This window comes from Rhinopithecus roxellana, chromosome 4 (genome assembly GCF_007565055.1).
Source record: "Rhinopithecus roxellana isolate Shanxi Qingling chromosome 4, ASM756505v1, whole genome shotgun sequence".
NCBI lineage: Eukaryota > Metazoa > Chordata > Mammalia > Primates > Cercopithecidae > Rhinopithecus > Rhinopithecus roxellana.
In genome coordinates, this window is record NC_044552.1 from 103,452,073 (window position 1) to 103,468,904 (window position 16,832).

The following is a 16,832-nucleotide window of genomic DNA, read 5'->3' on the forward strand; positions in this document are numbered from 1 at the left end:
TTAGAATAAATAAAGAAAAAAGAATACCAGCAATGCTTTATGGAGTGCCGTAGTCTCATGTCTGCCATGAGAAGTACTCAAACTCCCTTTAAAACCACAAAATGTAAGCAGAGGATAAAAGCATTATCCTGTGCTTTCTGTATGCCATAAAAAGAATGGGGTGCAAAATAATCCTTTTGAACTTTGGTAGTGCTACTGAGAAATTAAAATTTAAATGCTGATTATTTTTAATTTTAAAAACTAAGACTAAAGACTAAAAACTCACATCTGTTTGTTCATTGATTAATTCAACAGATTTTATGAATTATCTATTATATGCTATTCTATGGTAAACAATATGCTATGTTTTGAAGATACAGTGATAAGAAAGATTGACAAGGTCCTCCCCACAAAGCTCAGAGTCTAATGAGGAAGGCATACAATTGAGTGAACTGCAATAATACAATTAGAACAGAAGGCACACAAGGTGCCTCCCACATAGTAGGTGTAGGTGAATTAATATTTGTTGGAGGAGTAACCAAGTGAAAAAATGGTTAAATGAATGAAAGACATAACAGAAACATGCCATCCTTTCTAATGGGTAGCCAGGGAAGTCGTCCCTAAGGAAGAACTGTTTAAGCTGAGACTTTAAAGAAGTTAGGCAAGTAAATGGGATAAAGTGTGTTCAAAGCAGAGAGAATCTTATGTTGGAAAGTTTGGAGATGAAGAAGATTCCACTGGGTTCAAGGAACTACTAGATATTGAAATTATAAGGGGAGAAGACTTAAAGGCAGCTTGAGGCATGGGCGAGAGTCAAGGCATAAAGATTATTATAAATCCTCCCTTTGGGGAAGTTTAAGGCTTAAGGTGCCCAGAGGTTCTGGAATTAACCCAGTGTCTGGAACAGTAAGTGACTTCCAAGGCTGTAATGAACTGACTAGTGTGTCACCATCTTCTTGTCTTGTCTGCTGATTCTTTTAGGTTAGCATCCTGTGAGGGTGATCTGGTTTCCCTGGTAAATATGAGAACATAACAGAGATACAATGTCTTAAGAATATACCTATAGGAAACAATTTCTATCTTAATGAAATGTTGTTAAATGGAGTACATTGCTAAAAGTTACAGCCTCAAAGACAGTAAGATCAGCAGGTAAAATAAAGTCAAGAACTTACATTTATATAAAGAAGTGGTAAAAAAAAAAATACAAGAAAATCAAGAACAAAATTGAGGAAGGAGCAAGATGTTATAAATTACATTATCCAACTTCTTTCTCCTCTTGGGTATTCTAATGGTTTTAGTTTTATGTAGATCTGGGAGTTTTACTAAAGCCTCCTTCACCTGTCCAAATCCAACTCTTGCACCTTTTAGAATGTTTGAAATGAGCTGAAATAAAAAGAGTGAAAGGGTCTTAGAAAAGGAAACTTCTAATTTAAGTCTTATGCATGAATTATGCAGCATATGTATATTGAGTGCCTATGAAAAGCTCAGTGTTTCAGGCACTATTGTAAATTTCTCTCTTTCCCTAATTGTAACCTAAGGAACTTTGAAATCCTTGAACAAACTTTCTCAGCACGAAACTATGACTCTTATTAATAGCATTACTTTACATGAATCAGAAGTATTGTGTAGTACATTAAAAATAAAATGAAGTATGTAGAATTGTTGTATTTAAATTCCTTGTGCCAAAGTCATGTTAGTACTTTGGCAGATTATTCAAATTATAAATAGGTGCTAATACTGGAATTTGTTATTTGGACCAGTTCTTTACATTTCCAAATACTTTAAATCATGTTATTTTCTAATGCTCTACAGTTTAAAGAAAGGCGGCGGGGAGTTACACTAAAATTTGTTTCAATGGCAGGAAGAAATTAACTCATGTAGACCAAAAATTATGACTAGTAAAATATCTGGAACTTATTCAACTTTTAAATACTACTTTGAGTTTGACTTCTATTTTGGATATTATTCAAATGTAACTTTTGCAGTAATTCACCTTTTATAACTACTATGCCAAGGCATTTTCTTTCCATTGAAAGAATTAGTTTCAGGTATTGGCTTGACTCATGAAAACTTAAAAATTGACAGGGTTCAAGTTATAGAAAAAGGTTTATATTTAAGAATATCTATGAAAAAGTTTTTTAAGGCACTCTAAGACATAATTCTAGAGTTTTCTGAAATTTTTTAGTAGCTTGCTAAAATATACAAAAGGGATAAAAAGAAAATGACAGTTTCCTCCATTACTTCAGTGACTTAAAAACTATTGCATCACTTTTGTCTGTATTTTGAATGTTTACAATACTTTAAACCATTCTGCTGGACACACGAGTGCACTGATTAACTCCTTCTTAAAATTATTATCCTGATCTTGGAAGGACTCTCCTGTCTCACGGGTCTCCTACCTCGGGGAAGATTGAGCTCTACAGCAGAGTCATGAGAGCAAGGCAGTTTCCAGTTGAAGTGATAATTTGCTATAGGCTGATAAGTGGATTTCTGGTTCTAATTTAAGTGTCTGTTTTGTAAATTTACAATCTGGTTTGTGGCTATTGCATAGAAATCATTGAGACAACATAACTAGGAAGAAAAATAGTTATTGACAAAATCGATCAAAATTGACTTTCATATAGTTAATATTTCATCTTATTTTACTTTAAATGTTAAAGTAAGCTGTGAAAGTCAGAATTTGGCTATAGTATATATCACTTTAACATTCACATACCTTTTTATTTCCTTTGGCATGGTTCAGCCATAAATCAGTAACGTAAGTTCTAAGTAGAACTCAGGTATTATTCTGAATTATTCCAAAGCAGACTGGCTTCAGGAGGTCTTACATTAGAATATGAGAAGTATCTGCCTGGGCAGCGCCTTGATTTGGCAGGACAAAGGACAGCCTCTTCTCCCTGCTCTTCTCCGGATTCCTCCACTGCCATGTGTAATCATGGGGATCTTCTGTGGAGGAACACATTGTTAGGGGAGGAAGGGTAAAGTGTAGACAAGACAGTCACTTACCACTTTATTTACCTGAACACATTCAAGAAAGGAGCCTTTAAAAAAATTAGGTAGCACCTAAAAAGCAACGGCAGCAAAAGCCAAAATTGACAAATGGGATCTAATTAAACTAAAGAGCTTCTGCACAGCAAAGGAAACTACCATCAGAGTGAACAGGCAACCTACAGAATGGGAGAAAATTTTTGCAATCTACTCATCTGACAAAGGGCTAATATCCAGAATCTACAAAGAACTCAAACAAATATACAAGAAAAAAACAAACAACCCCATCACAAAGTGGGCAAAGGATATGAACAGACATTTCTCAAAAGAAGACATTCATACAGCCAACAGACACATGAAAAAATGCTCATCATCACTGGCCATCAGAGAAATGCAAATCAAAACCACAATGAGATACCATCTCACACCAGTTAGAACGGCAATCATTAAAAAGTCAGGAAACAACAGGTGTTGGAGAGGATGTGGAGAAATAGGAACACTTTTACACTGTTGGTGGGATTGTAAACTAGTTCAACCATTATGGAAAACAGTATGGCAATTCCTCAAGGATCTAGAACTAGATGTACCATATGACCCAGCCATTCCACTACTGGGTATATACCCAAAGGATTATAAATTATTCTACTACAAAGACACATGCACACGTATGTTTATTGCGGCACTATTCACAATAGCAAAGACTTGGAATCAACCCAAATGTCCATCTGTGACAGACTGGATTAAGAAAATGTGGCACATATACACCATGGAATACTATGCAGCCATAAAAAAGGATGAGTTTGTGTCCTTTGTAGGGACATGGATGCAGCTGGAAACCATCATTCTTAGCAAACTGTCACAAGAAGAGAAAACCAAACACCGCATGTTCTCACTCATAGGTGGGAACTGAACAATGAGATCACTTGGACTCGGGAAGGGGAACATCACACACTGGGGCCTATCATGGGGAGGGGGGAGGGGGGAGGGATTGCATTGGGAGTTATCTGACGAGTTGATGGGTGCAGCACACCAACATGGCACAAGTATACATATGTAACAAACCTGCACGTTATGCACATGTACCCTAGAACTTAAAGTATAATAAAAAAATAAATAAACAAAACAACAAAAAAAATTAGGTAGCAATGGTTAGTTTTTTTAAAATACATATTAAGCACTAGTGTTAAAGCATTAACCTGTAAAAATAATGACTGATTAATTTTGGACTAACTGATGTGCTTTTTGTGCAATCTCATACAATCTTAAGCTTTTAGAACTGAAAAGTATATTCTAGTTCCATTCCCTCATTTTGTAAATAAAGAAGCAGGGCTCCAGAAAATTTAAAAGATGGAAAGAAATACAAATGATAATAATGCTTTTATTAAGAGATTTAGAGATATTGGATGATTTTTTTCTTATTACCACCATATTGCTCTGTTGGTGATAGTACTTTCATATTGGAAAAAGTATTACTTTAAATGGAAGAGAATGCTTTTCAATCTACTTTCCATCTTTTAGGCAGATTCTGCTGAGAAACTTAGAGAATACGGGCTTTCCCACATCTGTAGCCATCCTGTGCTGGTGACCAGAAGTAGGTCTTGTCCTCTGGTAGCACCACCAAAACCACCTCCTGTACCTCCCTGGAAACTCATTCGTCAAAAAAAGGAAACCGTTATAACAGATGAAGCTCAAGGTATGTATCACATCATTTTCAAATCCTTCTAGTTAATGTATGAAAGTCTAACAGTTTCATTTGTGGTGTAAGATGTATGTCAAGGTAAATCACCCAACATTTCATCTAAAGCCTATGTTTAATTGTATGCTCAAATTTTATGTCTTTAAAGGATGAACTCTTCACATCTCAGAAGCTAAAAAGTTTGGTTAATGTCTGACTTGACCACATATATCAAGGTCATTATTTGAGTGACAGCATTGTTATTATTAGTGTGATAGAAAAATCGTTGTAGCAAAGTGCAAAAACTTCCCAGCCTTTTGTTTGTTTTTTTCCTTCCTTCCTTCCTTCCTCCTTCCTCTCTCCATCCCTCCTTCCTTCCTTCTCTCCTTCCCTCCCTTCCTTCCATCTTCTCCTTTATTGTTTCTTGAACCAAAGATCAGCATCCATTTGACACTTGAGAGGAAAACAAAATCCTTTATTTTAAAATGTTATATTTGGGTTAAATTCACAGAATTTCTTGAAACAGTTATTCATTCAGGGCATCAAGGAATAGTTGAATGAAAGGAAGAATAGTGAACATGTAGGTAACTTCTGATTTTGCTACTGATTGTTGTGTAATTCTATGTAAGCAAATACTCTTTTATAAACTGGGGTTACAAATCTAACAATCGGTAGGATGCTGTAATGTCAGTAACCTACCTAGAGGTTCTTCACATAATTTTCTTTCTAAATTGAAAATTAACAGAAAATGGGCATAGAACAGTCAAACAAAATTTACGTATTCCATGTCCCTGTCCCTTTTTTTTCCCTAATAATCACCCCTAATGTTTAATTCCATTGTTCACCATGGTAATCACGTGCTGTGTCCTTTACTCATTGAGAATTTCTTTCTTCTAGATCAGCCTCAGACTCTTTAGGAATATCCACAAATCCTCTCCTGACCTGCTGCTTTCTTTTTACCGCATGGTCATTACTTTGCTACAGTTTTGGTTCTTCCACTGCCGTATTCATATGGTAGTTCACATTTCCTTCTTATATCCTAAGCAATTGTGTTACAGAGGTTAACTAAGGGAACTTTTTTTTAGTAAAATACTTTTATAGAAACTCATTCCTGTACTTGAAATAGCAAATGCCAAGTAATAATTCTGTAAGACTTTGCTAACTTTCTCCCTTGAGACTTAATTGTTTCACATAATCTGGAAAGAAATCGAAGAGTAGACAAAAGGAATTGAGTACTGGAAAGATCTATAAACTCTTTCAATAAAAGCTTCATGTATGGTTTTACATTCCTATTTCACGCTATTGAAATTTGCTGAGTAAATAGTTAATCTAACCAGTACTGTATTAAATGTTAAATTCTGTATGCAATTCGGAAAGATTTTTTTAAATATACATCATACTTTCTAACTGCTACTTTTTAGAGTTAATAGTAAAGAAGCCTGAACAATTCCTTGAGATTTCAAGCCCATTTTTGAATTATAGAATGACTCCATTTACAATTCCAACAGAAACGTAAGTATATAACATTCTTCCTCACAAATGTGTTTTGTTACTAAATATTTTGTGATGTGTCTGGTTAAACATAACACCAAATGGGAGCATTTTGAAGAACGGTAATTTTAAAATAAGCCCAAATAGATGTAAAAACTTTAAAAGGACATTTTCTTGACCTTTTATAGATTGTAGCTACATTAATCCACTTAATTAACAAATACTTTTTGCTAATTTCTTGTGTGTGTTACGAGCTGAATGTTTGTATGCCCACTAAATTCATAGGTTAAAGTTCTGACTCACCAGTGTGGCAGCATTTGGAGATAAGGCCTCTAAGAAGGCAATTAAGGTGAAATGAGTGATAAGGCGGGGGTTACTGATCTGAGAGGATTGGTGACTTGTGAGGAGAGACACCAGAGAGTTCTCTCTCTCTTTGTCTCTTTCTCTCTCTCCAGGCACACACACAGTGGAAAGGCTATGTGAGCACACAGAGAAGGCAGCTGTTGGCAGGCAGGAAGGAGAGTCTTCATAAGAAACAAACCCTGCTGGCACCCATCCTGACTAGTCTCAGACTTCCAGTCTCCAGAAATGTGAGAAAATAGATTTTTCCTATGGAAACCACCTAGCCTGTGGTATTTTGTTATGGCAGCCCGAGCAAGCAAATACAGACTTTGGTATGGAGAAGTAGGGTGCAGCTGTAACAAATATCTGAAAGTGTGGAAGTGGCTTCCACATTTTCCTTGTTCTCTTTCAAATAGGCTTTCTCATTTTTCCCTATATGGGTGGGCTGAGAATTGTCCAAATCTATTTCTCTTTTCTAGCACTTTACTATAAGGAGTCAAGAGAAGCCACACCGCACTTTTAACACTTTGCTTAGAAATTTCCTCAATCCAATATTCAATTTCACGGCTCACAAGCTCTACCTTCCGCAAAACACTGGAACACAGAAAATTCAGCTAAAGTCTTTGCCTAACAAGGGTAGCTTTTCCTCCATGGCCCAGTAACATGTTCCTCATTTCCATGTGAGACCTCATCAAAATGGCCTTTACTATCCATATTTCTACCAGAATTCAATTCACAGACACTTATGTATTTTCTAAGAAGATTGAGGCTTTCTCTATACCTCTCCTCTTTCCTTTTTGGGCCCTTTCCAGAATAGTCTTTAAAGGTCCGTTCATGGCTTTCTTTAGCATGTACCTCAAAACTCTCCCAGCTTTTATTACCCAGTTCCAAAGCTGCTCCACACTTTTAGGTAGTTACTATCCCAATCCCACTTGTTAGCATCCATTTTCTGTCTCAGCCTGTTTGGGCTGCTATAACAAAATGCCACAGACTAGTGGCTTGTAAACAACAAAAAAAATTATCTCTCATACTTCTAGGGGCTGGAAAGTCCAAGAACTGCATGCCAGCAGAATCAATTTCTGGCAAGGATCTGCTTCCTTGTGCATGGCATCTTCTCACTGTGTACTCACATAATGGAAGGGGTGAATGAGCTCTCTGGGGGTCTTTTACAAAGACACTAATGCCCTGCATGCAGGCTTGAGTCACCTCCCAAAGGCCTCACCTCTTAATACCATTATTTCAGGGTTTAGGATCTCAACTTACAAATTTGATGGGGGAAGTGTACACATACCTGCAGATCACAGCACCTTCCTTCCCCTTCATCTAGTAAGTAGTGTGTTCTGTCGATGTGTTTTGTAATTTAATCCAGTTCTTCCCCTAAAAGGAATAATATTTAAAGTTCTGAAAATAATACATTTCAGTTTTTTTTGTTGCCTATCTACATGAAAAATCTTCAAATATTTGACAACATTTATGTATGCACCACTCCATTCTCTTATTATTAGGTTTCTAGATGTGTAAAAGAACACTGTGTAAGTTGTTTTCCAGTCCCACTGGACATTTCAGTTACAAAAACCAATGGAATTTCTATTCCTATTAAAACTACTATGAATTAGCCTTCTGTCACTTGGACACAAACAGTCCTAACTGATACTGCAATATAATAGAAATGCAATGCAATATTATCAACAGTGTCATTAATTTAGTCAAAATTTGGGTGATATTAACCACTTGTAATACACACATTATTAATATATTAAATAATGTCTTTCCTTCTGAAGTAGAGCATACTCAAAGGCTTCTTTGCTTCCTGGATGAATCATACTTAGCATTATTACTATACTGTCTTCTAACAGAGGGACCTCAAGGACTTTGAGGAACAATTACCCCAACATTCAATGACCTGAGACCACTGGGTTTTCTGGGGCTTTGTTTCAGTGATTGGCTTAGTTGCAGTTTTAATTTTGCTTTCCTAGAACTAATGATGTCTTTATCAGTTCTTAATATTGTCTGCTTCCAATAGCCTTCCCGTCTCCAAATTTGTCTCTAATTTTCTGGGTGTAATGAGAAAATTACATCACCAGATTTTTAGAATTAGTTAACGCGGGGTTGTATATACTTATAATAAAGACATTAGGGTTAGCATATGGGCTTTGTATCTACATTGTAACATTTGGATATTTAACGTAGTAACTTGGAAATCATAGGTATTAAGTAAATATTAATTGAATTGAAAATATTTTGAAGCACCTGAGTTATTCAGGATTTTAAATTATGTTCTGTCCTTTATGGTAGGCACTAGGCACATGTGGCTATATAAATTTTTTAAGTTAATTAACATTATATAAAATTACAAATTAATTTCCTTAGTTGCATTAGCCACATTTTAAGTTCTCAGTAGTCAAATGTTCTAAGTAAACATTTTTATCATTGCATAAGTTTCTTCTAAATATTAAAAGGAATGAACAAGTGACCTGCCCATAACTGTAGCATTTTACTGTAACAGTATTATTATATTATTTTTAGTTTTTATTTTAACCTATATTCATAGATTAAAATGAAAAGCTCATCCATTTATATAATACGACATAACTAAGTGGCATTTTCTTTGCCCCGTTAAGAAGACCAATTGAATGTAATTGTCCTAATACGATAGTTGAAACATTTCAACCTTTTAAATCAGTTTTATTTAATAAATAAAAATGTATGCTTTGATGACAAATATACTAAAATTTGTGTCATTGCAGTGATTATACAAAAGCAATATTTCTTAAGTTCCCTTTTATAGTAAGAAATACTTTTTTTTTTTTCCCGAAATGGAGTCTGCTCTGTTGCCCAGGCTGGAGTGCAGTGGCGCAATCTTGGCTCACTGCAACCTCTGCCTATCGGGGTCAAGCAATTCTCCTGCATCAGCCTCCCAAGTAGCTAGGTTTACAGGTGTGTGCCACCACACCTGGCTAATTTTTGTATTTTTAGTAGAGGTGGGGTTTCACCATGTTGGCCAGGCTGGTCTCTATCTCCTGACCTCAGGTGATCCACCCACCTTGGCCTCCCAAAGTGCAGGGATTACAGGCGTGAGCCACCATGCCCAGCCAGAAATACTTATTTTAAGATAAATTTTGAATTGGTTGGAATAAGGCCAACTTCAAATGTTCTTTAGCATCACAAAATTAAAAAAAAAAATTAAATGATCCCCCTTATCCCAAGGATATTTAAATAAAGGATTGAGGGGACACAGAGGATTAACTAGCAAGGGCACTGTTTTCGTGAGGAAAAATTTATTAATTAATCAATGAAAACTCTGACTGCAAAAATAAAGTGATATGAAAATATTATATGTAAAACAAAGATACTATTGAAAAATGCCCTCACTTTTCTCTTTCACATTGTCTGTTTTACTGCTTTGGTGAGATGACACAGCTGCTCAAATTATGTTCCTAAAAGGAGTAGACAATATAAGAGTATAAGCTGGTGAGAGATGAAAGGCAGTGATAAGAAGTTGGGATATTGCCTGGAGGCAGAAGAGAGCCAGAGAGGCTTGGAGTATTTCATATTTAGAAGTACTCTAATTTTTTTTCTTGTTTCTAGTAATTATGCTGATGGGAAAAATCTGTCTGGCTTTACAGATTTGGCTACTGTTTTAGAACAACAAAAAAGCATCTTATCTACTTTAATCATTAGCACTGATGAATATTTTCGGTTACTAACAGCTGATTAAATTACAAGATTAAATGATTGTCATAGAAACGTGGAAAACCGGGTGTGTCACTCTTAGGGACAAAAAAAAAAAAAAAAAAAAAAGACTAACTAAATACAACAGCAAAGACAATGAAGAACAATGAAGAGAAAGGGAGAAGGACGAGGAAGAGGAACCCAAATTCACTAATATTTGAACGTGACCATAGGGATAGAAAGAAAGACTGTGAAGTTGAATCTGAAGTTTTTATTGAATCAGAAGAACTTTACAAATAGGAATAACTGGTGTATTGGATGATATTAGTGCAGGGTATGATGGTTGCCATTAAAATTGTGGTAATTTTTAATGCAGCAATAGGTGGCTAATACATGGTTATACACATATATCAAAGACTAGCAAATTTACACTTTGAATGTGGACAATTAATTGTACTTCAATTATGCTGTAATAGAGTGGTAAAAATATAAAAAAGAAAGTATGTAAAGGGATTTAAAAAATGAAATAGAAATTCTAGAAGCAAAGAGTATAATGACTAAGACCCAGAACTCAATAGATGTGCTTAAGAACACATTAGATACAGACTAAAGGAGAATAGGCAAAATTGAAAATAGATTAGAAGATAATATCTAGACTAAAGCATGGAGACAAAAAAAAAAAAAAAATGGGGAAAAAAGTACACCTAAGACCTATGAGACACATTGAACATGAGCAGCGTACTTGCCAGTGGTTCTCAGAAGTAGAAGATAAAGAGATTTGGAAATAATTAAATCATCAAATCTTAATGGCCAAAAGAATCCCTAAAGGGAAAAGTTTAAGTCAAGATTCAGGAAGTCTTAGAAAGACTAAGTAATATAAATACAAAGAAAACTGCAGCTGAACATATCATAGTAAAACCAAAGACAAATATAATGCAATAATATAAAGCAATAAAAGTGAAATAAAGACTGCTATACAAAGCAATATGGATGAATCTCACATACACTCACAAAATTTAGACCAGATGGTACACAAAGTACATGGTTAGTTTTCAGTTATCCTATTAATATACAGTAAGAAAATAAAAATTTTAAAAAGCAATACATGGTGTTGTAAGTAACCAGTGTGGTTGTCTGTGGTGAGGAAGGTTGGCCATGATTGGGACATGCCTCTAGCAGAGTTTGTGGGTTGTTAGTGATACGAAAAACACTTGATCTGAATAATGGTGATATGACGATGTTTACTTTGTGATATTTCAGCAAGTGTATATTCACTGTTTAACAACATTTAAACATGTATTTTAAGCTTCAATAAAACTTTATTAAAATTATTGAATGGTCTGTACCATCAGTCACACATATAATGGCCATTAAATATGTTTTTAGCCTTCTCTTGGATAGACTATAATCTATGATAGGAATATAAACTGATAAGAGAAAAGCAGTCAAAATTTAGATATGTAGCATGTTCATTGTGCTTTACTACTTTTAGATACTCTTTACATCACAGGCAGTTAATTTACACTTTTATTTATTCTATTTAAGTTTATAATACTAGGGATATTCTTCAAATAATTTACCTTTAAGACTTTGTCAGTTCTATGCATCGACAAGTGAACGTTGAAAAGTGGGTAGGGAGGGAGCACTACACAGCACTACTAGACAAATATTGGCAGTTGGCAATGTCAAGCCATGCAGCACAGTTTTATAACCAGAAAAAAACATTTCCTGCTACTTTGGTTTTAAAATTTTGTCATTGTTGCAAATTAATAAATCTAGTTTTAGTCTCAAACTTTTGGGTTTTTGTTTTGTTTTGTTTTTTAAGATAGGGTCTTGCTCTGTTACCCGGCTGGTCTCAAACTTCTGAGTTCAAGTGGTGCCTCTTGCCTCAGTCTCCCAAATAGTTGGGACTACAGGCATGTTCCACCATGCCCAGCATAAAATTTGTGTTATAATTTCTAATAAATCAATGTAGTAATCTCTATAAACACTTAAATTAGTTAAATTTATTTAAATATTTTACATTGCATTTGCAACTTTACTAGTTTGTTTTCTCTTCAAGCATTTTAAAAGCCAAAAATGAAAGCAAAAAGTCTTCACAAGTATTTAAATCATTACAAAGTCAAATAATCAAAATCATGTATTTGTAGAAATTTAATTTTTCCTATACATACTATTCGTGTTTACAAACCAAAATTTTCCTACACCTTTTAACTTAAGCATATAGCTAAAATTAAATATTAAGCTATACATTTAAAGGCCTAATTTCTAGATTATATAACATGCTAAATGCTTTCAAATATTACAAAAACTCACACATGGTTTCTTAGTCTGTTCTGGCTGCTATAACAAAAATACCATACACTGGGTGGCTTATAAACAACAGAAATTTATTTCTCACAGTTCTGAAGACTGGAAGTCCAAGATCTGGCAGACACTGGCAGATTTGGTGTCTGGTGTGGGCTCACTTTCATAGATGGCTTCCTTTTCCTCTATAGCCTCACAGGGTGGAAAGGGCAAAAAATTTCTCTGTGGTCTGTTTTGTAAGGATTCTAACGCCAATCATGAGGGCTCTACCCTCGTGACCTAATAAGAGACTCCACCTCCAAATACCATCACACTGGGGATTAGGTTTCAACATCTGAATTTTGGAGGAACACAAACATTTAGTCACACACAGAATTTTTCTAAACTTAACATAAAAATGTTAATGCTTCATGATTTCTGATTAATGTTATGCTTAAGCTACCCACTGTTTTAGTCAGGGTTCTCCAGAGAGACTGAATAAATGCGGAATATAGACATCAACACAGATATAGATAAAGATATGAATATAGATATATGACAGGAGGTTCATTAGAGGAATTGGCTCACTGGTTATGGAAGCTGAGAAGACTCAAGATAGGTTGTCTGCAAGCTGGAGAACCAGGGAGGTCAGTAGCACGTGGTTCAGTCCAAAATCTAGAGGCCTCAAAACCCAGGAAGCTGATGGTGTAACTCTCAGTCTGAAGACAAAGGTACGAGAACCCAGGGAGTTGTCAGGGCAAGTCCAAGAATCCAAAGGGCAGAAGCCCTGGGCTTTTGATGTCTAAGGGCAGGAGAAGAAGGGCATCCCAGCTCCAGGAGAGAAAGTGAATTCACCTTTCCTCTGCCATTTTCTTCTGCCTAGGCCTCCAGGTAATTTGATGGCACACATCTACATTGAGGGTGGATCCTCTCTCAGTCCACCGACTCATACGCCAATCTCTGGAAGCACTCTCACAGACACACCCAGAAATAATGTTTTACTAGTCACCTTGGCAGCCCTCACGCCAGTCAAGATGGCACCTAAAATTCACCACACTCACTAAGATGATGATTTTGCTATTCAAAATAATTTTTGTTTATCTCTTCAGCTAGTTGAGTTTGCGTATCAGAGATTTTGTGGGTTGTAAGAAGTAGAACTGCAGACCTCAAGGACAAATTTTCTTACAATTTGAATAGTCATAGCCAGCCTTTTAGAATCTCTATGCCAATAGGGACCCCAAATGGGCTAGTTTCATAACCTAAATTCCCTGAGTGACTTACGTTTTCCTTTTGTCTTCTTTCAGCTGTATTACTTGATTGAAGTACGTGAAATTCTAATACCCAGATACAGGTGGCTTCATCACCTGATTGGATTCGACTTCTATTCACTGCTTGAATCTGTTATTAATTCATTTACACATTCATCTCTGACAGAGCCAAATTAGAGATATGTGAATGTCATTTCATCCTGCATGGCAGACATGCCCCTTGTCCTGCTTTGCTGTCTCAGGTCAACATAAAAGCAAACCTGTGTTTTAATGAGCCTTTGAAAGTGACTGCTGTCACGGCTTTCTATCTTAGGAACATTGTCTTTGTAGCAACACTCCGGTACTTACACATTCTTGGCTCCTGGCCATGTCTGGGAGAATTGGAGACTCACAACCAAGTTTGTGCTACCCTCTAGTGGCAGTTTTGTGTAAATCAGAGAAGTTTAGTTACAAGTGAATTTTTATATAACACTAACTGGAAAAAATACCCAAGTTGATGAAGTCTATATACATGGAATTTAATTTTATCTTTGAAACACACTTACTTAAAAAATACATATACTACAAAAATGTCTTTACGTACCTATAAAATCCTAGCAATATCAACGGCAATTTGGAGTCATACCAGCAATTACTTGAAAGGAAAGACTATATGCTTGAGTAGCTGGTATGAATGTCACAGTGATAAACTTAAGTGCTCAAGGCTCATAATTAAATTTCTGACGCTTAGTTCTGTTTCACTGATACATCACTCTGATACTTAATTAAATCAATTCCACATATCAAATTTCTGTTTTGATCATCAAAATCTAAAGTTGACCACCAAAGCTTTAAAACAAATAATGTTCTAGAATTTTTACGTCAATTTGTTGACTAATATACAATATTTTTAGTAGCATAGAAAGATATTCAATGTTTTAACATGAGATAAAAAAACATTACTGGTAGTAAAAGAATGAGAATGACAAATAGAACACAATCAGAACTTTCTATTGTTGACAAAAATGCAGTTATTTATTAATAACTATAAGCAGAAGATCAAAAACAATAGAAGTTTGGGGTTTGTTTTTCTCTTAGGCATTATGTGCGCTCCTTAATTAAGAAAGGAATACCTCCAGGATCTGATTTACCTTCTGTCAGTGAAACTGATGAAACTGCAATGCATAGCCAGACAGACTTGAGTCAAATAACAAAAGCTACATCTCAGGTAACAATGTTACTCTTACTATTGGCCCAACTCTTAATGACACAAGATTTTTTCCTTATATTGTGAAACATAGTATACATACAAAATAATGTATAACATGGATCTGAACAGTATAAAGAATAGTGTTAAAATAAATATCTTATGTATCCATCACCTAGGTTAGAAAATGGAATAATCATCTGCTATGGAAGTCCCGTGTGTGTTTCTTCTTGGTTGTATTTTCTGTCTGCCACTCAGATTTTGCTAATAAACAACTTCATACTTTTCTCATTTTGCCAATTATAACTTAACATCTTGTTTGTGAGATTCCTCCCTTTTGTTTTGTGTCTGATTCATTTCACTAATAGTATTTATTCACCAATAGTATTTATTGTATAAAATTATGCTACAGATGGTTTTTAATCTATCACAGTGTTAGTGGCTATATTAGTTGCTTCTTGTTTCTTACTATTGTAAGCAATAGTATCATGATTTTTCTCAAATATCCCTTGATATGTCCTCTAGAAACAGGTACAAGAGTGTCTTCGGTTTCAGAGTTTATAACCCTTTACATGCTATGACTTCCCTTAACAATTTTTTTAAAACTCTAGCACATTGAAAATAACTCATCTTTTTCTCCATATTAATTAACTGAGAATTGTTGTTAAGGAACATAATTAACACTGAGAGAACATACAACTTCACTATTTGGTGGCTGAATGACTACTAAGCATAGTTGCTCTAATTGTCTATCTATATAGGTCACAGGAGTATCCGTAGACAAGGAAATATGACCACATGAAATACAGCAGTAGGTCTAATACCTGCTGTAATTTCAAAGTGGTAATCAGCTTACATATTCTTGTAAGATATTTGCAACAACTATAATGTAAAATATTGTGACATTTTGTGGATAGGGTCACAGTTATTGCTCTCAACATTGTGACTGCTTGCCTGTATTGACAAATTAATAATTGAAAAACAAATGCTGAATGTCAGTCAAACATGTAATGTCTTTCTAACCATCCACATTAATGGATTCATGAAATTAAACTATGAGCTTCATTGGAGATCAGATTAGGAAACCCTGTTCTAGGATATGAATCTGGCAGTGTAGTTAATAGGACATTCATTCATCTGCTTGACCCTACAGTAAAATGCCAAACCATTTTCCGAATGGGTGTAGTAATACCCACGCCTGTCAGTACCAAGAGTTTTCTTTATGACAGCATTTGGTAATGTATGATATTTGCTAATGTGGTGGTTATAAAATGGTATTTTGCTTTTTATTAGAAATGCATAATTTATTGACATATTAACCCATATATGCCTGAGGTTGCAATTTTTCGAATTTGAAAAATCAGACCTTGGCAATGACCTTGAGCAGCAGGATGCTTAGCCTTCCAATGCAAAACAAATGTAAAGAAATCTTGCTTCCATTTATGTACCTCTCCATCCCATTTTCACCATTCTGCCCTCTGTAGGAAACTTTCAGGATTTTTTTTTTTTTTTTTTTTTTTTTGAGACGGAGTCTCGCTCTGGAGTCAGTGGTGACTCCCGGGCTGGAGTCAGTGGTGCGATCTCACTGCAAGCTCCGCCCCCCGGCTTCACGCCATTCTCCTGCCTCAGCCTCCCAAGTAGCTGGGACTACAGGCGTCCGCCACCTTGCCCGGCTAGTTTTTTGTATTTTTAGTAGAGACGGGGTTTCACCGTGTTAGCCAGGATGGTCTCAATCTCCTGACCTCGTGATCCACCCGCCTCGGCCTGCCAAAGTGCTGGGATTACAGGCGTGAGCCACCGCGCCCGGCGGAGGATTTTTTAATGTAAATGCAAAGAAACACACACACGATATTTCACAAATTCCTTTTTTTCCCCACTCAAAATTCAATAATCTTAAAACAATACTTAATATATGCTGGAGATATTTCAGTCTATACCTAAAGAG

At 35.5% G+C, this 16,832-nt stretch overlaps 1 protein-coding gene across 1 annotated transcript in view; it reads left to right on the forward strand.

Annotated features, from left to right (window-relative positions):
* ADGB (androglobin) overlaps positions 1 to 16,832 on the forward strand; it is a 246,686-nt gene that overhangs the window by 103,713 nt on the left and 126,141 nt on the right. The window contains exons 11-13 of the mRNA XM_030929016.1: positions 4,486 to 4,660; positions 6,064 to 6,154; positions 14,779 to 14,908. Coding sequence (XP_030784876.1) covers positions 4,486 to 4,660; positions 6,064 to 6,154; positions 14,779 to 14,908 — 396 coding nt within the window. The remainder of the gene's footprint in view (positions 1 to 4,485; positions 4,661 to 6,063; positions 6,155 to 14,778; positions 14,909 to 16,832) is intronic.